At 43.3% G+C, this 27889-nt stretch overlaps 1 protein-coding gene across 1 annotated transcript in view; it reads left to right on the top strand.

Annotated features, from left to right (window-relative positions):
* ITGAM (integrin subunit alpha M) overlaps window positions 1–11737 on the top strand; it is a 45453-nt gene extending 33716 nt beyond the window's left edge. Inside the window, exons 13-31 of the mRNA XM_077760306.1 lie at window positions 1208–1348; window positions 1440–1649; window positions 3090–3220; window positions 3319–3482; window positions 5561–5715; window positions 5812–5943; window positions 6459–6532; window positions 6742–6883; window positions 6979–7101; window positions 7656–7735; window positions 8007–8090; window positions 8444–8519; window positions 9044–9151; window positions 9347–9430; window positions 9565–9678; window positions 9763–9864; window positions 10095–10205; window positions 10633–10738; window positions 11028–11737. Coding sequence (XP_077616432.1) covers window positions 1208–1348; window positions 1440–1649; window positions 3090–3220; window positions 3319–3482; window positions 5561–5715; window positions 5812–5943; window positions 6459–6532; window positions 6742–6883; window positions 6979–7101; window positions 7656–7735; window positions 8007–8090; window positions 8444–8519; window positions 9044–9151; window positions 9347–9430; window positions 9565–9678; window positions 9763–9864; window positions 10095–10205; window positions 10633–10701 — 2100 coding nt within the window. The 3' untranslated portion in view covers window positions 10702–10738; window positions 11028–11737. The remainder of the gene's footprint in view (window positions 1–1207; window positions 1349–1439; window positions 1650–3089; window positions 3221–3318; window positions 3483–5560; window positions 5716–5811; window positions 5944–6458; window positions 6533–6741; window positions 6884–6978; window positions 7102–7655; window positions 7736–8006; window positions 8091–8443; window positions 8520–9043; window positions 9152–9346; window positions 9431–9564; window positions 9679–9762; window positions 9865–10094; window positions 10206–10632; window positions 10739–11027) is intronic.
* The last annotated feature ends 16152 nt before the right edge of the window (window positions 11738–27889 follow it).

Below are 27889 nucleotides of genomic sequence, written 5' to 3'. Positions count from 1 at the left end.
CTCCTCCATGCCCATCACCCCCCCTCTCCTCCCCCCATACCCATCAGTCCTCAGTTTGTTCTCAACATTCAAGAGTCTCTCATGGTTTGCCTCCCTCTCTCTCCCCAGCTATTTTCCCCTTCTTCTCCCCCACGGTCCTCCGTTAAGTTCCTCCTAATCCTCCTATACGTGCAAACATAATGGTATTTGTTCTTCTCTGCCTGACTTATTTCACTCAGCATAACACCCTCTAGTTCCATCCATGTTGCTACAAATGGTCAGATTTCATTCTTTTTCATTTCCATGCTTGAACTTTATCTTATCCCAATTATACTCTAATCAACTTAACCTAAAGACCAAAAATCCTATTGACTGTAGGTTAAAGCTTAAACGCCTTTATTGGCCCATCAGTCAGGCCTCTTCAATCTCTTCAACAGTGTGTGAGGCAGAAATCAGATTGCAGTAAGTCATGTGTGACGTCCCCTGCACTTTTCCTTCCTAGGACTTGCCCCAGTTTGACATTGTTAAATGCATCTCTCTGTTTATCTGTACTATTTCCTTCTGCTGTACTGAGAGCTCTGGAGAACACTGTGTTTCCTTTACCCAGCCTCATGCTTAGCAGATAGCAAATGCTTGCTGTTGAATGAATGAATGAATGAATGAATGAATAAGTAAATAAATAAATAAATGAGTAATTAATGAGATAAGTCTTATTGGTGAATTCTACATATTGACACTGAACATATTTTTGGATTTTTTTGGAACATACTTTAAAAATTATTTTAAAAGATAGACAGTACTTCTCAATATTATGCAAAAAAATTCCTGTAGCAATAGTTATTTTTAATCTAAGCCAGTTGATTCCTTACTAGCAGGACAACCAACTTTGATTTTTTTTTTATGCTCCCCTCCCCAAAGATTTACAATATATTGTAAAGGTACTCTGTGTGCTCTTCCAGGCTTTTCTGTGTAGTTTCCAATCCAACTTCTTTACTATATTAACCATCTTCCTGGGACACCATCTGGGGTAAATCCTCAGCTAATGACCATCAACTTTATATTTTTCTCTAGCTGCAGTACACGCAAATGAGAATTTGAATCATATAGAAGATCACATCTACTCCAAAAGGCTTTCCCTGGTTGGCATGATTTTTATTCACAGGAAGAAAACACTCACACTTTGATTTTGGTGGCAAGAGATATGTGATCCTTGACTCATCTCTTTCAGATTGGGTCCTACTTTGGGGCCTCCCTCTGCTCTGTGGACATGGACAAAGACGGCAGCTCTGACCTGGTCCTCATTGGGGCCCCCCATTACTACGAGCAGACAAGGGGGGGGCAGGTGTCTGTATGCCCCTTGCCTCGGGGGGTGAGTTGCTGATGGGGCCTGGGCTGAGTGGGATCTGGGTGTGAGCTAGGAGTTACCCACGTTGGACCCTGACACTGTTTTTGTTCTGCAGAGGGCTAAGTGGCAGTGTGAGGCTGTTCTCCATGGGGAGCAGGGCCACCCCTGGGGCCGCTTTGGGGCAGCCCTGACAGTGCTGGGAGACGTGAATGGAGACAAGGTGACAGACGTGGCCATTGGAGCCCCAGGAGAGCAGGAGAACCGGGGTGCTGTTTACCTATTTCATGGAACCTCAAGATCAAGCATTAGCCCTTCCCACAGCCAGGTGAGGCCCGGTCACTGTCCCTGTTATGATAGTAGCCTCTTTGCTGATCTTCCTTTTCCTTCCTTCCTTCCTTCCTTCCTTCCTTCCTTCCTTCCTTCCTTCTTTCCTTGTTTCTTTCTCTGTTTCTTTTTTAATGTTTATTTATTTTTGAGAGAGAGAGAGAGAGAGACAGCGTAGTAGGAGGAGAGGCAGAGAGAGAGGGAGACAGAGAATTCCAAGCAGGCTCTGTGCTGTCAGAGCAGAGCCCAAAGCTGGGCTCAAACTCATGAACCATGAGATTATGAACTGAGACAAAATCTGATGCTCAAGCGACTGAGCCACCCAGATGCTCTTCTGTCTCTTTCTTTAAAAACATTTTTAATGTTTTATTTATTCTTGAGGTGGGGGAGGGGCAGAGAGAGGGAGACACAGAATGAAAAGTAGGCTCTAGACTCTGAGCTGTCAGCACAGAGCCCAACACAGGGCTTGAGCCAGCAAACCCAGAGATCATGACCGAAGTTGGGTGCTTAACTGATGGAGTTACACAGGTGCCCTTGTTGTTTCTAATTCAACATCCTCAGAGTTGCCAGATCAGTTCTCCTAGTACTGCTTTTCAGAATTATCAAAAATAATAACACACTTCATAGAAACTCTTACCACAACTATAGGAGGTGAATGGGGGCACAATCACCCCCTCTTCACAGATGAGCAGATTAAGCCTCAAAGGTGGTAAATGGCTGGCTCCTTGTTCCTGGCTCGATAGAGTCCACTGTTTGGAGGGATCTCCACAGTCTGGTTCTCTCCCACCACTGCCAGCTGAGGCCATCGGGTCTTCTGCCTTTGGGTCTTTGACTTTTTTCCAGCCTCACATTTTTCTTATGTCCTTTTTCTCTCTGTCCCCCATCGCTCCTACAAAATCCCCCTCACCAGAGGTTCAATCCTACAAATACATTAAAAATTACTTGAAGGCCTTGGGGCACCTGCCTGGCTCAGGTGGTTAAGTGTCCGACTTCAGCTCGGGTCATTATCTCATGGTTTGTGGGTTTGAGCCCTGTTTTGGGCTCTGTGCTGACAGCTCAGAGCCTGAAGCCTGCTTCACCATGGAGCCTAATATGGGGTTTGAACTCACAAATTATGAGCTCATGGCCTGAGCCAAAACCAGGAGTTGTATACTTAACTGACTAAGCTACCCAGTGCCCCAGCCCACCTTATTTTTTAATGCACTTCAAAATAAGTTGCAATGCCCCTGAATAGTTCAGTATGTTTATCATTAACTAGAATTCAATATTTGCTTACTGTTGTTTTTGGGATGAAGTTTACAGACAGAAAATGCACAAATCTTTGCCACTGAGTGATTGAGTGGAGCCCAGACAATTTGTCCTCTTGGGTCATTCTGGGTAACTGAGTTACACACTTCCCTATTCTTTCCCACTCCCTTTGTCTCCTATTTTCTACCCCCAGCGGATTGAAAGCTCCCATATCTCCCCCACGCTCCAATATTTTGGTCAGTCACTGAGTGGGGGCCAGGACCTCACAATGGATGGACTGGTGGACCTGGCTATAGGGGCCCAAGGCCATGTGCTGCTGCTTAGGTAAGAACTTGTTTTACAGCACACCAAATATTTTCCCTTTCGGGGGAGGGGGGCTTTGTTGTCTGAAAGCCTTTGATGGCCCTCTGTTGTTCCTACAGATCCCAGCCTGTGCTGAGACTTGAGGTGACCATGGAGTTCACACCCAAAGAAGTGGCAAGGAATGTGTTTGAGTGTCATGAAAAGGCGGTGAAAGATCAGACTGCTGGGGAGGTCAGAGTTTGCCTCCGTGTCCGCAAGAATACACGGGACAGGCTAAGAGAAGGTGAGCCTGGGTAGGTAAGTCTAAAAGGGTTAAATGTGTGGCCCAGTGCAGTCTTCTCGCAGTTGAGAGCAAACTTCCAGACAGGCTTCTACAGCCTTTTCTAAGCTTGGCTGGAGTGAGAAGGCATTTCCCTGACTGGGTGGAGAGGCCCAGCAAACCTCACCAGAAGTGAGCATGTGGCACTCCTCTACTCTCTCAGTTCTCCAGAGAAACAGTGCCTCCCCCCCCAACCTGTGAACTAACCAGGATTTTCTTTTAAGTCAAGAGATAACTCATCTAAAGGGCAGGTTGAGTTGATGAAGCTAAATACAAGTTCAGAAAACACTTGGACATGCATTTTATCACCACTAACTTGACTTTACCCTTGTCTCTGATCTGAAAGAAAGGCATTGTAGTTGGTGTGGGGGAATAGTAATGATGGTACTAGAGAGAAATGAGAAGGGAATAAAATTAGGTTTCTAGCAGTAATCTTACTGGGCTGAGGAGATAGCAGTCAGTTTGGGGCAGCTAGCATGGTTAGACATTGACAGAAAAGTGTTGGAGAGTAGAGAATCGTGTAGAAGGTGCCCCAAAGCCTACATATAAATTCCTCTCAAATCATTGGCTGACTTCCTCAGCCATGTATGTCTAGATCAATACTCTAAGAAACTCAGCAGAAGACAGCAGCTGAAGAGTTGAGTAAAAGTTCAGCTCCCTAATGCTGGGGAAACAGAAATTTGAGAGGAGTGTTGATAAGTAACTTGGTCTTTCTATTGGAACAACGTCTATCCAGACCAGAAACTAAGAGAAACAGTAGACAATAGAAATAGACCCACAGGTGTTTCAGAAATTGGAGTTACTAGGAATTTAAAAAGCAACTACAGTTAAGATCTTCAAGAAAAAAGAGGAAATGATGGAGAACTTCAGAAAAGACCTGGAATTCATAAAATAGAGTAAAATGGAAACTCTAGAACTGAAAAATACCTGGACTGAAATTAAGAATTCAACAAATAGATTTAATAGCAGGTTCGAAGCAAAACAAAGAATTAGTGAACTGGAAGGTAAATCGATGGCAAGTATTTAGATAAACACACACAGAGAAAAGAGGATGAGAAATACAGAAAAAAAATTGTAAGACATATGGAACATGGTGAAAATTTTAATAAACATGTAATTTAGAATTTTAAGAAGAGAGAGGATAAGAAAGAAGCAACAAAATACAGGGAACAAATTTCCTTTTTAAAAAAATTTTATTTAATCATTTTGAGAGAGAGAGAGAGAGCACACAAGCAAGGAGAGAGAGAGAGAGAGAGAATCCCAAGCAGGCTCCAAGCTGTCAGTATGAGCCCAAAGTGGGGCTCATGTGAAATCAAGACCTGAGTTGAAATCAAGAGTTATAACCTTAGCTGACATAGCCACCCAGGTGCCCTGGTGACAATTTTTTTTAAAAAACTGATGGAAGACATCAAGATTCTCTGCCAAAACAAAGAAGGATAAATATAAAGGAAACCATACCATAGTACATTATACCAATGTATAAAACATTATACATTGTACCATACCAAGGCACAGACTACTGAAGACCAAAGACAAAGAGAAAGAAGTTAAAAGCAGTCAGAAAAATATACTTAATTTTCTAGTATGTCACAGAATAGCTACTATTTATTGAGCACTTTCTGTGTGGTAGGACTGTGATAAATGCTTTATAGACACCATTTCATTTCATTTTCACCACTAGGAAGGTACAATTATCTTCCTCAATTTAAAAATAAGGAATGGGCAGGGTGCCTGGGTGGCTCAGTTGGTTAAGTGTCCAATTCTTGACGTCAGTACAGGTCATGATACCATGGTTTGTGAGTTCCAACTACTTGCTCTGTGCTGACAGCGCGGAACCTGCTTGGGATTCTCTCTCTGCCTCTCTTTCTCTGCCCCTCCTCCCCCTCCCCCCAAAATACACAAACTTAAAAAAATATTTAAAAAATTAGGAATGGGACTCAAAGAGTTCATGCGGCATGCCCAACGTAGAGCTGGGCCTCAAACTCATGATGGTCTGACTCCAAATCTGGGCTCTTCACTACCATGCTGCCCTGCCTCTTTAGGAGAGATTCAGAGCAGCGTCACATATGATATGGCTCTGGATCCAAGACTCTCACATCCCCGAGTTGCCTTTGAAGAGACAAAGAACAGCACACGCAGACAGACAAGGGTCTTGAAGCTGAATCAAGAATGTGAGACCCTGAAGCTATTGTTACTGGTGAGGAAGGGTTGGCTACACTCCTGGGTTCTCCATGCATGGGGTTGGTTTGGGAGGCTAAGGAGGACAAACCCTCAAACCCCTACTATCTCTCAGTATTGTGTAGAGGACTCAGTGAACCCCATCGTCCTGAACTTCAACTTCTCTCTGGTGGGGAAGCCCTTGGCCTTATTCGGGAACCTCCAGCCAGTGCTGGCTGTGGATGCTCAGAGACTCTTCACAGCTTTGGTGAGTTTTTTGGAGTTGGGGTCCCGCAGGGTCATGGAAGAGACCAGAGGCCAAGATTGTTGAAGAGCATTTTATTTCATTTCACATAATTTTATTTCAATATTATATTTTATTTTAACTTAAATTTTAGTTAATATACAGTGCAATATTGGCTTCAGGAGCAGAATTCATCACTTACATACAACATCCAGAGCTCATCACAAGTGCCCTCCTTAATACCCATCACCCATCTTGCTCATCTCTCATGCACTTCTCTCCATCAACCTTCAGTTTATTCTCTATCATTAAGATTCCCTTGTGATTTGTTTCCCTCTCTTCTCTCCCCATCCCTTTCCCATATGTTCATCTGTTTTGTTCCTTAAGTTCCATATATGAGTGAAATTCATATCATGTTTGTCTTTCTCTGATTGACATATTTTACTTAGCATAATACACTCTAGCTCAATATTTTATTTTATTGTTTCATTTCATTCTTTCCTTTCCTTCCATCATATTCTATTTTTTTTTTTTTGTAGTTTCCCTTTGAGCAGAATTGTGGCAGTGACAACATCTGCCACGATGACCTCAGCATCACCTTCACTTTTATGGGGTGAGTTTCTTTTCCTTACTGCTCCCTGAAAATCTGCACCATAACCTGGTGCTCGGTTCTCCTGGCCCCTGAGGGAGCCCAGCTGCTCTGGAGGTGTTGGTGCGATTGCCCCATCCACTGTCTTCTCTCTCCAAGTGTCTGTGCCACCAGAAAAGTCTTGCCACATGGAAGCCCTCAGCATCTCATGGCCTGGCTTGTTCTTCCTACAGTCTGGATACCCTGGTGGTGGGTGGTCTTCGAGACGTGAATGTGACACTGACTGTGAGAAACCAGGGCGAGGACTCCTACAGGACTCAAGTTACCTTCTTCTACCCACCTGGCTTGTCCTATCGGCGGGTGTCAGTGGACCAGGTAGTCCAATCCTTCTCAGGCTCTGTCTGACTTTGTTTTCCTTGTGTCCCCAGGTGGTGGTTGACATCACCACCTCTGTCTCCCTTGCCTTTCAGAAGCAGCACTCACAGCGACCTTGGCGCCTGACTTGTGAGTCTGATGACTCCATCAGTGGGCCTGAGGCTTTGAAGAATAGCAGTTGCAACATAAACCATCCCATCTTCGCAAACTACTCAGAGGTCAGGCTGCTGTCCTCCTCTTCCTTTCTCTTTTGTCTTTTTCTGAATTCTTCTTCTCTTCTTTTTTTAAAAGTAGAGCCTCCTTTTTTGTGTGTGTTTTGAAAAATAGCTTTACTGAGATATAATTCATATACCATACAATTCACCCATTTCAAGCACACAAATCAGTGCCTTTGTAGTATGTTCACAGAGTTGTACATTCATCACCATGATCAATTTTAGAATATTTTATTACCTCAAGAAAAGAGCCAGCTCTCCTTCGCCATCAACTCTAGCCCTTTCATTTCTCCAAGACCTAGGCAACCACTAATGTATTTTTTGTCTCTAGGTTCACCTATTCTGGACATTTCATATAAATTGGATTATATTGTATGTGCTCATGTTTTCAAGGATCATGCATGTTTGCAGCATCTATCAATATTTCATTTCTTTTTACTGCTGAATATTATTCTATTGTATGGATGCACCACATTTTATTTATACATTCTTTAGTCGATAGACATTTGGGTTGTTTCTTCTATTCTTTTCACCATCTCTTCTTTCTCTAACTCCAGATCACCTTTAATATCACATTTGGTGTGGAATCTGATGCTTCCTTTGGAAACAGAATACTACTCAAGGCCAATGTGACCAGGTGTGCTGTGCCTATCTTATCCCCTTTGAGGCCCAACCCCCTGCCCGGGATGGACCACTGTCCTCTCCCCACTGGTTCTCTCCTCAGTTTATTCAGTTATTTATTCATTCATTCATTCATTCAATAAATACCAACTGAGCACTCACCATGTGCCAGGCATTGTTCTCAGTGCTGGTGGGACAGTGATGGACAAGACAGCTGTGGTTTCTGCCTTTACAGAGATTATAATTTAGTGGGAAGATATCCAGGAAAGCTCTCTGTTTCCTTTTAGTGAGAACAACACAACTAAGACCAACAAAACTGAATTCCAACTGGAGCTGCCTGTGAAATACACTGTCTTCGTGGTGGTCACCAGGTGCTGGCTCTAGGGCTTTAGCTCTGCCTTTACCACTGTGCTGTACATGGCCCATTTTGTATTTGTGTGTGTAAGTCTGTGCACATGAGTGCCTGTGTATGTGTGTCTAGCATATATGTGCCTCAGAGTGTACATGGTATATGTGCCTGTGTATACGTTTGTGTGTGTGACTCAAACTAGCGCATCCTGTGTGTCTGACACAAATCACCCCTTGCCTACTACCCTACTGGCATCTTCTCAGGGCAGCATTACCCATGTGCTTGTTCACTCCCTTACACCCTTGGCCCAAGTCTCCCTCTCAGGACACCTCTGATGTACTGACACCTCCTGTACTTTCTTCTTTCTCCCATCAGCCATGAAGCCTCTACCAAATATCTCAACTTCGTAGCCTTGGAGAAGACCAGCCACATTATAATACACCAATATGAGGTGAGGGGAGCTGAGAAGGAGGACAAGGAGGGAAATCAATGTGATGAGAATGCAATAATGGGAAATAATGATGGGAGACATGCCTCAAGTGCCTACTATGTGCTGGGCTCTGTTCCAAGCTCACTCTCACCCTATCCACACAGAAGGACACACACACACACACACACACACACACACACACACACCTCATTTTATCCTTACAATGAGTCTTTGAAGGAGGCATTGTCATTATCTCCAGTTCACAGATGGAGAAACTGAGGCTCAGAGAGTTTAACAGAGCATGGCCACAGTCTCCCGACTAGTAAGTGGAAGAGACACTACTTATTACCAGCCTATCTAGGTCTTGAATGTGTGTTTAAATGCTACAATCTACTGGGTCCCAGCAAGTATCAAGAGGGAGGCTGCTTGAGTCTGTGAGGCCTTATTTAGTACTGGGCTGTTAGGAGTGGGAGGCTGATTCCATTTGCTGGTGGGAACATAAAGACCAGAGCTCTGATATCCACTGCCTTCTTCCCACTGTGCAGCTCAACAACTTGGGTCAGAGGAGCCTCCCCATCAGTGTGGTCTTCTGGGTACCTATCAAGCTGAACCAGGTGGCCGTGTGGGAAAACCTCCAGGTCACCCTTTCCCAGGTAAGCCTAGTTGGGTTTGATCAGTGGCCCAGCTCCTCCCTCCATAGCCCTGGTCTTTCCTAAAATCTCTGTTTCCTCTGTTGGATTTTGGTGGCACTTTGATACTCTCCTGGACCTATGCCATTTCAGCCTCCTTGAGGGTGGACTCACAAGCCCTCATATCTCTCTCTTCTCACAGTGTCTCTTTTTCCTCAGAACCTCTCCAGCACATGCCACACCGAGGAGAAGGCTCCCCCTCTCTCTGACTTCATGAAAGAGCTTAATAAGTCCCCAGTGGTGGTAAGAATAAGCCAGAACAAGCATTGTCCCTTTGTTGGTGCTCAATACCATCTGTCAACTGAGTGAACTGGATGCATGAGCATTTTCTGTGTCCAGTTTCCTTAGTTACTTCTCCCCTTTCCTCCTTTTCCAAGAACTGCTTCATTGCTGTCTGCCAGAGAATCCAGTGTGACATCCCATCCTTCGGCATCCAGGAAAGAGTCAACATTACCCTCGAAGGCGAACTCTCGTTTGACTGGTATATCAAGGTGTGTGAGGGACAGGACTCAGCTGGGCATGGGCATGATACTTCAGAGGGCCCACGGGTCCAGATTCCATCCTCTCTCTCCTAGACTTCAGCAAACTACCTTCAAGTTGTGAGCACAGCAGAGGTCTTGTTTGATGATTCGAAGTTTGCCCTGCTTCCAGGACAGGAGGCATTTCTGAGGGCCCAGGTATCTGTCTCTGACCCAGAGGGACTATTAGAGGTAGGAGGGGAGGCTGGGTTTGTGGAAGTCTCTGGGTAAAGAGCTAGAGAGACAGAGGAGGAGGAGTGGGAAGAGGAGTGAGAGCAGAGAGAAAGGCCAGTCATTGGGTTAAAGGAATACAGAAAGCCTGACTGGGAAATCCCTAAAATCTGGAGTTCATCTGTTCCCCTGATGTACCCTCCCTCCCCCTGTTACAGACAGAAACCAAAGTGGAGCCACATGAAGTGCACAACTCTGTACCACTTATAGTGGGCAGCTCAGTAGGGGGGCTGGTGCTTCTGGCCCTCATCAGCGCTGGACTGTACAAGGTATCCCCTCTTCCTTTCTGCTCTCTTCTCCCCTCACTGCTTCTTACTCAGCAGCTCATTATTTGGTTCGACTCCCACCAAGTCACAGAGTCTCCATCTTCTTCAGCTATAAAATGAGAATATAAATACCACTTTGTGAAGGTAACTGAGTTAATATATACATAGTGTACTTTGAATGGTCCTGGGTACAGAATGACCACTATGTAGGGATATTAATCTTTCTCCTTCTAAGTTTTATTTATTTTCTGTTTCCTGGCTCTAACATCAATGCCATCTCTTTCTCTGTCCCACTTTCCCCAGGTCTCTTTACACTCTGCCACATTACTTTTTGCACCTCCTAGATCTTATGTCTCCCCTCCTGGTCTGCATGGCCTTCACCACTTCCCTGACTTCGGTGGCCCTTACTCCTCTGTCTTTGCCTCCACAGCTTGGCTTCTTCAAACGGCAGTACAAGGACATGATGAATGAAGCTGCTCCCGACACCCAGCCCCAGTAACAGCTCCTTCCCCATTGAGTGGCCTCTTCAGCAACAAGTAGGACTTTGGTTAGACCAGCATGCAGGTCCCCAAGCTGTTAGACAGACTCAGCTATTAGGGGAGTGGGGTGGTAGCATTTTATTCAAGAAAGAACAGCTTGGGTTTCCATTCATGTGTGTGTATGTTTGTGCAAGTGCGTGTGTCAGCATGTGCATGAGTTGTGTGTGTGATTCAGACGTATTTTGCATGGGGATGAGTGCCTTCAGTACAACCTCTCAGGCAGAAGAGAATTACTTAGGCTTCTTTGTGTATGGGTGAAGGTGCCATTGGGCCTTCCTCTTGACAGAAGTGATGGCAGCTTTTGTGGGTGAAGAAAAAGGGAAATCTAACAGATCCTGCTCCTGCTGAAGGAAGCAAGACCTCTTTTCATGGGTGAGGACACAGACCTGCAGGAGCCTTGGCGGCTGGATCAAGACCACGTGGAGGAGCCATGTTGGAGCCAGGATCTGATCAGTCACCAGGAGCCTGTTCACTCATTCCATACTAGAGCTACATAAGGTCCAATGAGCAGTGGTGCACCTCCTTTTATGTATGCATTTACTTATTATTTTAATATTACTTTTATTTTTTGGATGGGTAAACCTATCGATAGTACAAAAATCAAAAGATGTGCAGGCATGAATGGTGAAAAGTTTCTCTTCCATCCTGGTCTCCCCAGCCACCCAACTCCTTCCTAAGGGGCTATAAGGTTATGTGTTTTGGGGTCTCTTTCACAAAGATTCTAAGCATATGCAAACACATACATACACACACAAGCTTTTTTACACAAATGGTAACAGGTGTTATTTATACTGTTCTGCATCTTGCTTTATTCATCAATATGGCTTAGAAGTTTTATATCAAGACATAAAGTATTTTTTCATTCTTCTATAGAGCTGTGTAGTATCCCATTGTGTCGGTAGATCACGATGTATTCAACCAGTTTCTTTTCAGTATATTATTTCCAACCTCTTGCAATTACAAACAATGATGAATTAATAAATTGAATGTATGTCATTTTTGCATATGCGTAAAGATAATTTATAGGATATATTCTCAGATGTTTGGGTTCTCCCAGAAGCAAACTCAAGATAAGAACTTGAGTGAAAGAGGTTTACTTAGGAGTTGCCCCAAGAAATAAGGGAGGGATGTGAGCTGGGAAGGAAAGTCATCCAGTAAAGGTGTATTTTCAAGAGGTACTGCTGTGAACCCTTGGAGCCTAATCCTACTGGGATATCTGAGAGATGGAGTAGAATGCAAACCTCAACATTGTCCCACTTGAAGACAGAAGGAGCTAAAGTATGTATAGTTGACCCTTGAACAATGTGGAGCTTAGGGGCACTGACCCCTCACGCAGTTGAAAATCCATGTATGAGTTTTGACTCCCCCAAAGCTTAATTACTCAGCCTTACTGATAACACAGTCAACACCTAATTTGCATGTTTTATGTATTACATTGTATTATTTTATGTATTCTTATAATAAGTAAGCTAGAGAAAAGAAAATGTTATGAAGAAAATCACAAGGAAGGGGTGCCTGGCTGGCTCAGTCAGTAGAGCATGAGACTCCTCATCTTAGGGTCATGAGTCTAAGTCCCACATTGGACATGGAGCCTATTTAAAATAAAAAGTTTTTTAAATTTAAGAAAAAGAAAATCATAAGGAAGAGAGAATACATTTACAGTACTATATGTATGTTTGTTGGAGAAAATCCACATAAAAGTGGACCTGTGGAATTCAAACCCGTGTTGTTCAAGAGTCAACTGTACACCAATTCTGCAGTTATTGGCTGAAGTCTGCTCTTGGTGGGGAGAGGAGTCATGAATCCTCTGGCACTTCTGGCCTGTTCTGAATGAGGACAGAGTGGGCTCTGGTGGTCAGAGAAAGAGGTAACAGGTGCTGCTAGTTGGAAATTTGACCAATGAGGCTATGCTCCCTGGGCAAGGTCCACAGATGATCTGGGCAGGGCGCAAACAGCACTTGCTACCTACGGTGTGTACAGGTAAAGTTTTGATAGCTGTTTCTAGGTAGTCTTCCCTCCCCCCTGTGCCCATCTCCCATACCTTTGTCAGTGCAGTAACCACAACTCTGGCCTCAGCATGCATCGTTATTCTCACACTAGTCCTGCTAAGTGGCCACCACTTGCTATTTAATAACATTGCTATTTAATATACCTGAATTTCACTTATGAGAAAACTGAGGCTTGGGGAGATCACACTAATTGCCTAGTTCTATACAGATAGAACTAGAATGGAGCTGGGATTCAAATCTGGTTCTGTCTGGTTCCAAAGCTTTTCTCTTTTACTGTCTTGATGGCTTTTGAGGAATGGCTGTGCAGCAGGGGCAGGCACTAGTTAGGTGTGGGGAGAGTGACTTTTATTCAGCTGTTATAATAATATTAGCTGAACTATATGAAAGTGTCAACATGTTTGTTGACAAAAATGACAATTTCATGGGGCTCATCAAAATACAAGAAAATCATGACTTAGACGAACAGAAATGCAAGAAAATCATTGCTTAGATGGAAGTCTGTTTCAGATGTGATAGGAGCGGGGGAGGGCTCTTCCTGCTTGGGAAGGTAAGGAAAGAGTCCCCAGGGAAGGGGACACCTGAATCAAGTTGGGGCAGGAGTGTTCCAGGCAGGGGACAGCATAGATGGGGCTAGAGAGTGGGCAAGAACTTGGGCAGATGCACTTTGTAAGCCAGAGTGAGTAGTTCTAATTTTATTTAAAGTGCAATATGATGTCGTCAAAAGGTGACTAATGAGACAATGGCCCTTTGTATCCTTGGGGGTGCCATAACACATATCACCTGTAGATGATTCCACATAATTTTATCTTCTGACTTTAAAATCAATTTAAAATGCTTTTCTCCTTTCTTAAGTTGAAAAATAAATGACCTTAATATCTCCAGAAGTCCCAGGAAAGGAGGGGGCTTTGTATCTGCAGGGACCTGCTCTTGGATGAGCAGTTAAAGTCTTGTGGGCTCAGAGTCCACATTGGCATCATTGAATTGGAAGCTTGCATTGAATTCAGCCAGATAGGAGTTTTATGATGGGTTGGAAAAGAAATAATTTCTTTGTAATAAACAAATTACCTTAACATAACCATAATGTTACTAAGAAACAGGGCCATAAATCTCTCATGATAAGCAGCCAAACCAGGAAAGTCTACCTTTGTTTTTACTTTTTGGGGTCTCTTGCTTCCGAATAAATGAATCCCTTCAGTCTCTACCTTCTTTTTCTTACTTAGTGATAGGGTTCTTATCTGGGCCACCGTGGAAGATTGTTAGAATTATAATATAATCCCCAATGAATTGTGCCTCCTGTGTCCCACTCCTTTGCAATTGGACATTGTGCTGTTCCTATCAAGTGGAGGGGCCTATCTCTCCCCCCTGGAATCTGGGATGGTCTTGTGGCTTGCTTTGGCCAGCAGAATGTGGTGGCATAAGGGATGTGTTGGAGTTCCAGAGCCTAGGCCATGAGAAGCACTACAGTTCTGCTCCCATCCTCCCAGAATCCCGAGACCACCATACTGAGACCCATCTAGCTCACTGGAGAATGAGCAGCCATGAGGAAGAGATGACGAAGACCGCCAGCTTATAGCGAGAACAACTGGATGTCTGGGGCCATTGTGGTTCTTCCATCCCAGTCCAGGAATCTGATGACTGCAGCCACTGGCAAGTCCAACAAAAGAACTGCCCAGAACTGTGAGAAATAACATATTATTGATATCTCAATCCACTATGGTTTCAAATGGTTTGTTATATCACAATGGATAACTAGTATGGCCACCCAGTTAAAGAGTACATTTCCCAGTTTCCTATACAGCTATGATGACCATGTGGCTATGTTCTGGCTAATGGGATATGAGTAGAGTGAGTGAGCAACTTTGGAGTCTGGTCCTCTGACAGAAGAAGTGTGCTTCCTTTCTCCTTACCGTCTTTTTACCAGCTGAAGCATGAATGTTGTGTACCATTTTGGACTTTGCTGACAGGGGCAACATTTAAGAGTGTCAGAGTGAGCCAAGGAGTCTGGTTTCTAACTCTGTAGAACCACCATGTTATCCCTGGGCTCCATAATCTCATATTGTTATAAGAAAGAGAAATCTTCTTTAAGGCACTGGTATTTTGAGCCTCCAACACAGCAGCTACCCCTATATTGTAATACCACTACCTTCTCAAAAGTTCTGTGTTCCTACTTGGTTCAATAAACTAAACTTGTAAGTTCTGAAGGTTTCTTGATGGTGCTGATACCCCAGTTCCTAGAATTGCAGTTCCCTTCTTCCTGTCAGGACTTATGATATGGTTGGCACCCAAAATGGGGGGCTGGAGAATGTTCTACTCTATCCATTCTCAGGCTGGTCACGGGCTTCTGTGGGACCTTCCTGATTAGCCCACTTAGGTTGATCTCCAGGATTTATCCCCAACCTCTGAGAGCACAAAGGGGGGTCCTTCCTGGTGGCTAAATGACCTGATAGAGAAATTAAGTGTCTCATCTGCATGAGAAAGATACTTGGAAGGTATTTCTCCTTTCTCTCTCTTGAGAAATTACCAGAGATGTGTTCCTGATGGTGTGAATTTCCCCTCCCCAGGGAAAGTTCAGAGCCTTTAAAAAAAAAAAGTCTATTGCTTTTACTCACATATAGTTTATTTATTTTTGTTTGTTTCAAGTTTTTATTTAAATTCTAATTAGTTAACATATAGTGTAGGGGTGCCTGGGTGGCTCAGTCTGTTAAGCATCCGACTTCAACTCAGGTCATGATCTCACGGTTCGTGGGTTCAAGCCCTGCATCGGGGTCTGTGCTGACAGCTCAGAGCCTGGAGCCTGCTTCAGATTCTGTGTCTCCCTCTCTCTCTAACCCTCCCCTGCTCACGCTCTCTCTCTCTCTCTCTCAGAAATAAATAAAACATTAAAAAAAATATGGTGTAATATTGATTTCAGGAGTAAAATCTAGTGATTCATCAGTTACATAGAACACTTAGTGCTCATGCCAACAAGTTGTCCTCCTTAATACCCATCACCCATCTAACTCATCCCCTGCCCACCTTCCCTCCAGCAACTCTGTTCTCTATAGTTAATAGTCTGTAATGGTTTTCATTCTTCTCTCTCTCCCACCGTCCCCCCTCCCTCCCTCTTTCTCTCTGTCTCTCTCTCTCCCTCCCCTCCCCCCCACTCTCTCTTTTTTACTTCCTTACTCTATGTTCATCTATTTTGTTTTTCAAATTCTACAAATGGATGTAATCATATGGTATTTGTCTTTCTCTGACTGACTTATTTCACTTATCAAAATACACTCTAGCTCCATTCATGTTATTGTTAATGGCAAGATTTCTTTCTTTTTGGTGGCTGAGTAATAGTCCTCAGGTTTTATTTAGCCTACAGAGTTTTGCTTGTTTATTTGTTTTTTATTTTTTAATTTTTTCTCCTTACCCATTTATTTTATTTATTTATTTTTAAAAATAGTTTATTGTCAAGTTGGTTTCCATATAACACCCAGTGCTCATCTCCACAAGTGCCCTCCTCCATGCCCATCATCCCCCTTTCCCTCTCCTCCACCCCCATCAGCCCTCAGTTTGTTCTCGGCATTCAAGAGTCTCTCATGGTTTGCCTTCCTCTCTCTCCCCCACTATTTTTTCCCTTCTTCTCCACCATGGTCCTCCATTAAGTTCCTCCTAATCCTCCTATACATGCAAACATATGTTATCTGTCCTTCTCTGCCTGACTTATTTCACCCAGCATAACACCCTCAAGTTCCATCCACGTTGCTACACATGGCCAGATGTCATACTTTCTCATTGCCATATAGTATTCCATCGTATAGATAAACCACATCTTCTTGATCCATTCGTCCATTGATGGACACTTAAGCTCTTTCCATGTTTTAGCTATTGTTGAGAGTGCTGCTATGAACATTGGGGTACATGTGCCCCTATGCATCAGCACCCCTGTATCCCTTGGGTAAATTCCTAGCAATGCTATTGTTGGGTCATAGGGGAGTTCTATTGTTAATTTTTAGAGGAATCTCCACACTGTTTTCCAGAGGGGCTGAGCCAGTTTCCATTCCCACCAACAGTGTAGGAAGGTGCACATTTCTCCACATCCTAGCCAGCATCTAGTTTGTTTTTTAAAAATATAATTTAATGTCAAATTGGTTCCCATACAACACCCAGTGCTCATTCCGACATGTGCCCTCAATACCCATCACCCACTTTCCCCTCTCCCCTACCACCCATCAACCCTAAGTTTGTTCTCTGTATTTAAGAGTCTCTTATGGTTTGCTTCCCTCCCTCTCTGCTCGTAACTTTTTTCCCCTTTCCCTCCCCCATGGTCTAAGAGTGCTGATGCATAGGGGCACATGTACCCCAATGTTTATAGCACTTTCAACAATAGCCAAATTATGGAAACAGCTTAAATGTCCAACAACGGAGAATGTTTATTTACTTTTGATTAATTGCTGACATTTTAAAATTGAGAGATTTCTTAGAGAAATCCAGATTTATGGCTTTTCTTGAAAAATGGGAGTGAGGCTACATGAGGCTGCAGCTAGGTAGAGCCACCATAGATAGGCAGGCATGGCTTTCCAGTTCACTCCATATAACTCTCCTGCTCTGAGTCCATTGGATTAAAGGTGACCTTTGAAGCTCTATGTGATCTCGTCACTGCCTACATCTGTAGTGTTCCTTCTGTTCCCTTCCCTGTCAACCTCATATTTCTCAAATGCACTATATACAGGGTGACCAGTCAGAACCCTTTTGAAAGTGAAAGGGAGTGTGATTAATAATTGTATAGGGATGTCATGCCTAAATATGACCTGTTGAGGGCAGGTCAGGATGTATCTGTTCCCTCTTTGTTCCTTCTCACTTCCCCGTCTCTGTCCATGCCTTATCATCTTCCCAGAACTCACTTCCTTTCCTCCTTCTCTTGACTCTTGTCTCAGCTTGAATGTTCCTCCAGATCCTTCTGACTGCCTAGCCAAGAGAAGCTTCACCTCTCATATTCTGTCAGTAACCTGCTTTTTATTCCTGGACACTGTACATTCCTGGAGCACAGGAACCCCTATGACAATGTCTGGAACACAGAGCAAACAATTGCTGAATATATGTGTATGGTGAATGAATGAATGAATGAATGAATGAATAAGCTTTGTTTTCCTGGTTTTCTATTCTTCTTGTGCCCTCCACCAGAAGGCAGAGCTCTCAAAAATCTGTTTCCCTAACAGCATGATGCATTTCTTCAGGACCATGTATTATCTGACTATATGTAACTACTTCACGTTTTCTAAATATTGAGAGAATGAATATATAAGTAGATAATGGACAGACTATACCAGAAACATAGCTCTGAGCCACAATCTGCAGCGATCAGCCCAAGAAACCCACCGATTAACTACAATAAGCAGCCCATGAAGCCAGTTTCCCACCTGTAACTCATACTTGTAGGAAGTCAGAACTTTAGCAACTGGTCCAGGAAGTCAAGCAATAACTCCTGTAATAATTTGCTCAAGATGACAAGGATTTTAAAAAATATTTTATTTATTTTTGAGAGAGAGATAGAGACAGCATGAGCAGGGGAGGGTCAGAGAGAGAGGGAGACACAGAATCTGAAGCAGCCTCCAGGCTCTGAGCCCGATGCGGGGCTCGAACCCACAAACTGTGAGATCATGACCTGAACTGAAGTCGGTTGCTTAACCGACTGAGCCACCCAGGCTCCCCAAGACGACAAGAATTTTATTAATAACTGACAGCTTCCTTAATTTTTGTCCCTGCATCCAACTTAGGCCCAACCAAGGAAGCCAAATCTGCTCCCCTAACCAATCACAAGATGTCCTGCTAGCTAGTGTGCCTCCCTCTAGCTTCCCTAGGCCAACAGCTTCCAGTCAGGGTACATCTAAAGACTTCCCTTTTTTATAAAATAAAGCTTATCATCTCCTCCTTCCCTGCCTTTGGGTATTATTCAAAATGCAAGTGATAGTGGCTGAATTTCTTGCTAGAGCAAGCTCTGAATAAACAGCTTTTGCCTGTCAACAGACATTTTGTTGGTCTTCATTTATTTTCCCAATCCTCTGGTCCCCCTACTATGATTAAAACAAGCAAACAAAACACAGCGATCTCCTTTCCAGTTTCTCTGTGGGCATTCTCATTTTAGCACAGATTTTGAACAATTGCTGAAACTGGTCCCCTTATCTGCCCCCATCCCTTGCTGCCCATTGAAGTTCCAAAGCCCCTCTGAGTAAACACGAATTGAATGCATTGATTGCCATGTTCTGCCATATACACATTTTCTTGTTGAGAATAATCTTGCTACCAAGCCAAGCGTAACATCCAGAAGCTAATGCTGATGACCCAGCCTTACCCCTATTCTCTGGAATTCTCCCTCCCCTAATTCCAACAAACATCTCCAGCCTAGCCTCCCCCCTCCCATGTGCAGTCCCTCTTGGCTTACGTTCTCTCCAAGATGTAGATGCCTGCTGTTCTGTGCTCCTACCCCACCTTCCTAGGACCCCTTGCTCCTTTATTGTACCCTAAAAGGAGATTGAGATTAAATGATTCTATAATCACTAGATGCTGTCTGTGCCCCTCCCAGATTCCTCTATGTAGTCAAGAACAATTTCTCTATGTTGGCTGTGTTGGCTGCTAAAGTTTCTCCCTTTCTCTGGAGAATTATCCTTGGCCAAGCAGGAACAGTCTCTATCTCTGGGTGTGGGTGAAGGTAGAAGAGTGGCCAGTGGCCAATGACTAATGGATGCAACAAGTACCCTAGACCAGACCTTGGCCTCAAGGTAGGACCCACTGTGGGATGCAATTCCTGCTCGAGAGCCCTCCCCCACTCTCTTCAGGATCAGGCTGAAGCTAGATTTCAGTTCCATCTTTATTTAGCTTTTTTCCCTGCTCCATCCTGCTTGCTCTCATCTCCTTCTCCTAAGACGCTCCTTCAATAATCATTAGCCCCCAGAATGAAAACTGGTGCAGCCACTCTGGAGAACAGTATGGAGGTTCCTCAAAAAACTAAAAATAGAACTATCCTACAATCCAGCAATTGCACTATAAGGTATTTACCTAGAAGATAAAAAAATACAGATTCAAAGGGGTACATGCACCCCAATATTTATAGTAGCATTATCAACAATAGCCAAACTATAGAGAGGGCCCAAGTGTCCATTGGCTGATGAACGGATAAAGAAGATATTAGTATACATATAAAATAGAATATTACTCAGTCATCAAAAGGAATGGAATTTTGCCGTTTGCAATGACAAGGATGGAGCTAGAATGTATTATGCGAAGTGAAATAAGTCAATCAGAGAAAGACAAATGTCATATGATTTCATTCATATGTGAAATTCAAGAAACAAAACAGATGAACAGATGGGAAGGTGGGTGGGGGGAAAAGAGAAGAAAGGTAAACAAATCACAAGAGACTCAATGATAAACTGAGATAAACTGAGATAAAATGACAAACTGAGGGTTGATGGAGGGAGGTGATGGGGAGGTGGGCTAAGTGAGTGATGGGTATTAAGGAGGGCACTTGTGATAAGCACTGGGTGTTGTATGTAAGTGATGGATTACTGAATTCTTCCTCTGGGTGATAAAAACATTATCCCCCAATTCCCATCCCAGACTCTGCTTCTAGGAAACTAGACCTAAGGCAATGGACACTTTAATGTTCTGGACCATCATGTTATTTTGTTTTCTTTATAACCTTTATCACTATCTGAAAGAAATGTTTGAGTTTATTTATTTATTTATTCTTAAATAGTTTACTGTCAAGTTGGTTTCTATATAACACCCAGTGCTCATCCCAACAAGTGCCCTCCCCCATGGCCATCACCCCCCTTCCCCTCTCTCCCACTCCCATCAGCCCTCGGTTATTTATTTTGTTTTGTTTGCCCTAGATACAATACCTGGCACTGAGCAAGTTCTCAATAGACACTTGGCTAATGGGCAAATGACAGATGCTTATCTTGCATTGGTAGCAAGGGAACTTATCCCCTCTGCGTTTTTGGAAATATATTTACTTTTTCTGTTTTTTTAGAGAGCTTATAACCTTTCACAAATTCTAAATCATTTACAAACTTAGGGAAGTGTGTATATGTGTGTGTGGGAGACAGATGTCTTTCTGGGGAGTGCTGCAGTCCCTGACCAAGAAGTTTATGACACCTGTCAGCTTATTCCCCATGTTGCTTAAACTCAGACTGCTTATCCTGGCCTGCTGTGGAGAAGGAGAGGAGCACTGGTGATACTTATACTGGGACAGCAGCTCTAAGCCAGAACCCACACAGTGCCTGTACTTAAGTGTCTATTAAAGTCAAGGCATCAAAAAAAAAGATAGAAAAAAGTTTTTGGTAAAGGATATAATATTTGTCAATCACAAAGAAATCCAAAAATATTGGAGGGAAAACCAGAACTTTGAGGGCCTTTCTTGCACTTACTTTTTTATTTAGAATTGTTCTTGAGTTACAGTGTGGAGTAGGCAGAAAGCCACTGTCTTTCTGGTTTGAGTATCTTGATCCATATGTTACAGCTCAGGTGTAATCAGCCCATTGTTCATGATTCCATGCTATTTTGTGTGGTGTGCTGACCAGACTCTACCTCAGACAGAGCTGGAGAAGTCTTGTCCTGAAGACCAATTCAGTTCTCATGAAATTCTTCACACCTGCCCATTAAGATGGATATTATTGTTCCTATTTTGCAGAGGAAGATACTGATGATTAGTGAGGTTACTTGCCCAAGGTAAGTCAGACCTCCCATAGCTTGGACTCCAGCCCAGCTTTTCCTGCTCATCTATGTGAATTGAATCTAAGGCTAGGAATTGAGACAGCATTGTGGAAGCTTCAGATGGAAAGTAAGAATGTTCTCTCCAAAGGAATCCCAGAAGAAGGTAGGTCAGTCATCAATACTCGACCCCTATCCACCTTACTCTGACCACCTCATTTCTGCTCTTTCCTCTTCTCTCTCCTTCCCTTTTTGAATGACTTGTCTTTGCTTCTCCTTTTCTCTTCTATTTCACAGTGCTTAAGTGCAAATTAAGTACTATGCTCCTCTCATTCCAGCTAAATCACCTGCCACCAGTGGGGGTTAGAGGAAGGACAACCTTTGGCTCTCCAAGAGGTTTTTGTCAAAGTACGTACATGAGCCAAACCAGTGCTCCTTCCTCTTCCTTTCACTGTTGCCGCAGTGTTTTCCTCATCCACAAGGCACACGTTTGCTGTGTTCCCTAACATTCCTCTACTTATTTCCTAAAGCCTTTACTCAACCGAAACAAATCCCTGTTGTATCCAAAATTGGCCTCAATTCAAGTTAGTTTGCCTCATTTCTAGGCTGCTTTTGCCTTGTTCTGAGGCAGCCTTCTGATTTATACCAACAATTGAGGGGGGTCCCAGGGTGATCTGGGCTGAACACTTGGTCTATTAACTTCAAATCCTTGCAGATTTCCTTTCCATGTACCCATCCACCCCACTTACCCATTCATCCACTCATCCTTCCATCTACCCACCACCTGCTCACCTGTCCACACACAAACTCATCTACCCTCTTATCATCCATCTATCCACATACCTAACAGACATGTTTGAGCCCTGGTTGTGTCTACTCTAGGCCTAATGGCCATCCTAGGAAAGAGAAAGAGAAATGAGTGTTTACTCTCAGTAAGCTATCATTGAGAGGGTGTCACTTTTTATTCTTCACTAACAGACTGTGAATTCTCACCCTTGCCCTCAACTTATAATAGCTGTAGCAACAAACAGCAGCAAGTGTTATTTCCCAGGCACATAACTGAGGATCAACAGTGACTGAGATCAGAACTGTTGGGTGTTCTATACAAAAAGACTTTTTCTCTTGCCTGGGATTAGCTCTGCCATTCTTTAATTTTCATGCAGTCACCAAGTATTGATTGGGTGCTTCCTATGTGTCAGGTATTGTGCTGAATCCAGGGACAGAGGGCCAGAAGGACACAGTCCTTATATTTAATAAGTCTATAGTCCCTACTCCAATCCGTGGTGTGTAAAGGCATTTCTCCCCAAGAATCTCCTTCTGAGACTCACCAAAGTAAAGCTAATCACTTCCTCCTTGAGCCATTCAAGTTATACTGCTATCTAGCAAAACTTGAGATTTAAATGTATCACAATATTGTTTCCCTTGTAGGGTATGATCTCCTGGAAGGCCAGCACCTTTTCCTGCTTGTTTTGCTTCCCTAGCAGCCAACCCACAACATGGATCACATGAGGAGCTCCTGTGTGTGGGATGAATGGTTGAGTGAACAAATGCTGCCCAAGCAGCATGTAGGGTAGAGAGGAGGAAGTAAGAACATTAGCAGTGTGGTCAAGACTCCAGTGTCTTGAAATTTATCTTTACCTTGTTATAGCTGGCAACTTGAGGCAAATAACTCAACTTCTCTGAGCTTTAATTCTGCCTCCATAAAATAAGAATAATAGCAGCTTCCCACCCTCATGGGGCTGTTGAGAAGATTCAGTGAGCTAATAGACATAAAGTGTACAATGATATGTTAGTATTATCTCAGCTACTTTGTTCTGCCATTGTTGTGCCCAAATCGCGAGTCCCAGAGACCTTCAAGGAGCCGACACCGATGCAAATACAAAAGGGTCTTTATTACAAGCTCGAGCAGGGGCTCACCAGCCTACCCGTGTAGTGGGAGCAAGATGAAGCCAAGAACAATAGCGAACAGCGTTTTTAAAAAGTAAGGGATGGGGGTGTCGCAGTACACATAGCATCATCACATAAGCACCAATTACAATTGTGCAGCACCCCTGGGAACAGCTTTGACCATTCGGTATCTGTGAGGTGTTCATTACTTTTGGTGGGACCCAATCATGACTTTTGAGAATCCTTTGAAAATGACCAGTTGTGAGGTGAGTTCAAAGGGCCCACGTGGGGTTCAGGCAAGCAGTGAGAAATTGGCTGGTTTGTATCTGCAGTTCCCAGCCTTGACTCAGACCATAGGAGTGTTTCATTTTTTCTTTTTGATTAGCTGAACTGAGGGCGGTCCGAGGACGTCTTTAGCCTTGAACAATCTGAGGCTTTTCCTGGAACTGAGACTGGGGCTACGTGCAGACCGAGGTTTCTCTTAATGGAGGACTTAATTTTTGGCTCTTCACCATCAAGATGTTATTACCCTATGTCTGCTTCCCCCTTCTATGTCCCAAGCTTCGCAAGTACTGCCTAAAATCCTCTAGCCCTCTCAAATAATCTATCACAACAGAATTCTATGTCAGGGCTCCTGGAGTACAGGGAGAACAAGTTGCTTTTGGAAAGCAACCTCTTCCTGAGAACCTGAGCATGCATGTGTGTATTTCTACACTATAAAATTAAAATAAATTGTTTTGGGGTGCCTGGGTGACTCAGTCGGTTAAATATCTGACTCTTGGTTTCAGCTCAGGTCATTATCTCACAGTTCATGGGTTTGAGACCCACATCGGGCTCCATACTGACAGTGCAGAGCCTGCTTGGGATTCTATCTCTCCCTCTCTCACCCTACCTCCCCTCCCCCAGAATAAATAAATGAACTTAAAATTTCTGTTTTGAGAAAATTTAGTGGTGAGGTGGGCAATTGTCCATCAAAGACAGAGAAGTGAGATAGATTGCATGTAATAAGAGGAAGGGCAAAAACTCTAGGGAAAATCCATTCAAGCCTCATGGGTAAGCATGGGGGTGGAAACAGACTGAAAAATACCAGAGTTTCCACCCACCAGATTTCTGTTCTGTTTCCATGGAAAAGAAACAACCCAGGAAACAGATCCAAAATTATTCAGTTCCACTTAGCTCCGGTAAATCAGACCCGAATTAAAACAGCTTCTGTCCTGTTTTCTCCATTTCCCACCTCCACTCCCAGTATATGACAGATCAGATACAGCCTCTCCTGCCCCACCATCCTACCAGAACCTTCTTCAGTCAGCATATCTACTCTCAGGGACAGAACAGAAACTTATTGAGTGAGGAATTCCAGCAGTGGGAAAGGCTCGTTGCCTCCAAACTTCTCCAGACCTTGCCCTTCTGCTCTTGACCTCTTCCACTGGCTCAGCCTTGGCTCTGAACAACCAACAGGTGTCAGATGAACAGAGCTGGGTGTGACTGACTCATGGTCCCATTGGGCTGAGGAGATTAGGGAACTTGGGTGTTCACCCCTTCCCTGCTTATTTTATCCCCCTCAGCTGCCATTCTTTTTCTGGAAGTGTCACAACATGATTCACTGGAATGAAAAGGGGATGTGAGTTTTAGATATCCTAAGTTCCTATCTGGAGCCTCACTGTTTTCATGGATGGTTTGAATTAAAGACACATCCTGTTCTATACTTTTATGATGCAATTTATCTTTGCTAAAGCTGAGATGTCTTACCTTGCTTGCCTTTTCTCTGAAGTATCATAGAAGTATTTTGGGCAGCTTGAAAGAAGAAATTTAGTCTTAGCTCTCCAATATTCTTGTTTTGTGTACCTCACCCACCAAAAGTGGAACCCAAGCCCTAGAAAGGCCAGGATTCAAGGAATCTTCAAAGGCTGGGTGATTCTCTTGTACTTACCCTGTCCATGAGACCAGTCCTGAATCTCCCAGACATCTGGCTTGAGTCATTTCTGGTTTGCCTTTTATCCTGTCTGGATTCTGGGTCACTTCTCCTTTCTTTTTATTGGGTTTCTATGTCTCCATTTCCTTCTCTCTCAAATTTTTTTCATCTCCAAGAATTCCAGAGTTTCCTCCAGCCATATTGTAACTGAGGTCTCTACAGGGCTGCTTATTTTCAGGTAACATTACAGCCTGCATTAGTCATTCCCAGCCCCTTCCCCACAAGGACTCCCAACTCTAGGGTCCCTAACAGCCGCTGTTGCCAGATCTGGGGACTTCCTCATTTCTTACCTCACTTGACATCTGGCAGCTTGTGATATTATTTACATTCCTCTCTAGGCAGCCCTTTCACGATACCCTTTTTTATGCTGGGCTTCTTTCTCCCTCTTTGAGAACTCCTTCCTTCTCAATATTCCTGGGCTCCTGCTCTGCTGCTAACCCTGATTTTCTCCCACTCCTCCACCCGCCTTTCTCTTCCCTCTTCACACTCCCACTAGGATCTCATTCAGCACTTCTGATGGATCCAAAACTCATCTCCAACCCAGACTTTTCTCCTGAGCTGTAGCCTCATTCACTCAAATGCCTCTAGGACATCTCTTGGAAGGCCTATAGGCTCTCTTACTTAACACAATAATTATCAGAGCATAGTACTGATAATAGCCAATAACAAAGCTCTTAATCTTCTCAGCATTTCAAACGAATTCAATCTTCCCAGAAACAAAAGGAAATGTGTACTTTAAAATTTTTAAATGTTTATTTATTTTACAGAGATAGATAGATAGGGGAGAGAGAGAGAGAAAGAGAGAGAGAGAGAACATGAGTGGGGAGGGTCAGAAACGGAGAGAATCTCAAGTAGGCTCTGTGCTGTCAGTGCAGAGCCCGATGCGGGACTCAAACTCACAAACCGTAAGATCATGACCTGAGCTGAAATCAAGAGTTGGATGCTTCAGTGAAGGAAACAATCAGAAAAACTACAAGGCAACCGACAGAATGGGAGAAGATATTTGCAAATGGCATATTAGATAAAGGGTTGGTATCCAAAATGTATAAAGAACTTAATCAAACTCAACACCCAAAAAACAGATAATCCAGTGAAGAAATGGGCTAAAGACGTGAACAGACATTTCTCCAAAGAAGACATCTAGATGGCCAACAGACACATGAAATGATGCTCAACATCATTCATCATCAGGAAATACAAACCAAAACCACAATGAGATATCACCTCATACCCATCAGAATGGCTAAAATCAAGTCAGACAACAACAGATGTTGGTGAGAATGTGGAGAAAGAGGGTCTCTTTTTCACTGCTTGTGGGAATGCAAACTGGTGCAGCCACTCTGGAAAATAGTATGGAGATTCCTCAAAAAATTAAAAATAGAACTACCCTACGACTCAGCAATTGCACTACAAGGTATTTATCCAAGGGATACAGGTATGCTGTTTCTAAGGGACACATGCACCCCAGTGTTTATAGTAGCACTCTCAACAATAGCCAAAGTATGGAAAGAGTCCAAATATCCACTTATAGATGAATGGATAAAGAAGATGTGGGATAGATGGGACATAAAGCAGCCCTCAATAAATATGAAAGAATTGAGATCATACCTTGCAAACTTTCAGATCATAATGCTTTGAAACTTGAAATCAATCACAGGAAGAAGTCTGGAAAACCTCCAAAAACATGGAGGTCAAAGAACACCTTACTAAAGAATGAATGGGCCAATCAGGCAATTAGAGGAGATTTAAAAAATATATGGAAACAAATGAAAATGAAAATAGAGCAACTCAAACTCTATAGGATGCGGCAAAGGCAGTCCTAAGAGGAAAGTACATTACACTCCAGGCCTATTTCAAGAAATTAGAAAAAGCACAAGTGCAAATTCTAACAGCNGTATAGGAGGATTAGGAGGAACTTAACAGAGGACCGTGGGGGAGAAGAAGGGGGAAATAATGCGGGAGAGAGAGAGATGCAAACCATGAGAGACTCTTGAATGCTGAGAACAAACTAAGGACTGGTGGGCGTGGGGGGCAGGGGGGAGATGGGCATGGAGGAGGGCACTTGTGAGGATGAACACTGGGTGTAATATGGAAACCAACTTGGCAATAAACTATTTGAAAAAAATTAAAGATGTGGTGTGTATATACACAATGGAGTATTACTTGGCAATCAAAAAGAATGAAATCTTGCCATTTGCAACTACTGGATGGAACTAGATGGTATCATGCTAAGGTAAATTAGTCAGTAAGAGAAAGACAAATATATGACTTCACGCATATGAGGACTTTAAGATACAAAACAGATGAACATAAGGGAAGGGAAGCAAAAATAATATAAAAACAGGAAAGGGGACAAAAGCATAAGAGGCTCTTAAATATGGAGAACAAACAGAGGGTTACTGGGGGGGTTGTGGGAGGGAGGATTGGCTAAATGGGTAAGGGGCATTAAGGAATCTACTCTTGAAATCATTGTTGCACTATATGCTAACCAAGTTGGATGTAAATTAAAAAAATAATTTTAAATTTTTTTATGTTTTTTTAATTTATTTCTAGGAGAGAGAGAGAGAGAGAGAGAGAGAGAGAGTGAGCAGGGGAGGG

Source organism: Crocuta crocuta, unplaced genomic scaffold (genome assembly GCF_008692635.1).
Source record: "Crocuta crocuta isolate KB4526 unplaced genomic scaffold, BGI_CrCroc_1.0 scaffold73, whole genome shotgun sequence".
NCBI lineage: Eukaryota > Metazoa > Chordata > Mammalia > Carnivora > Hyaenidae > Crocuta > Crocuta crocuta.
The sequence above is the reverse complement of the archived record's forward strand: the minus strand, read 5'-3'. Positions and strand labels throughout refer to the sequence as shown.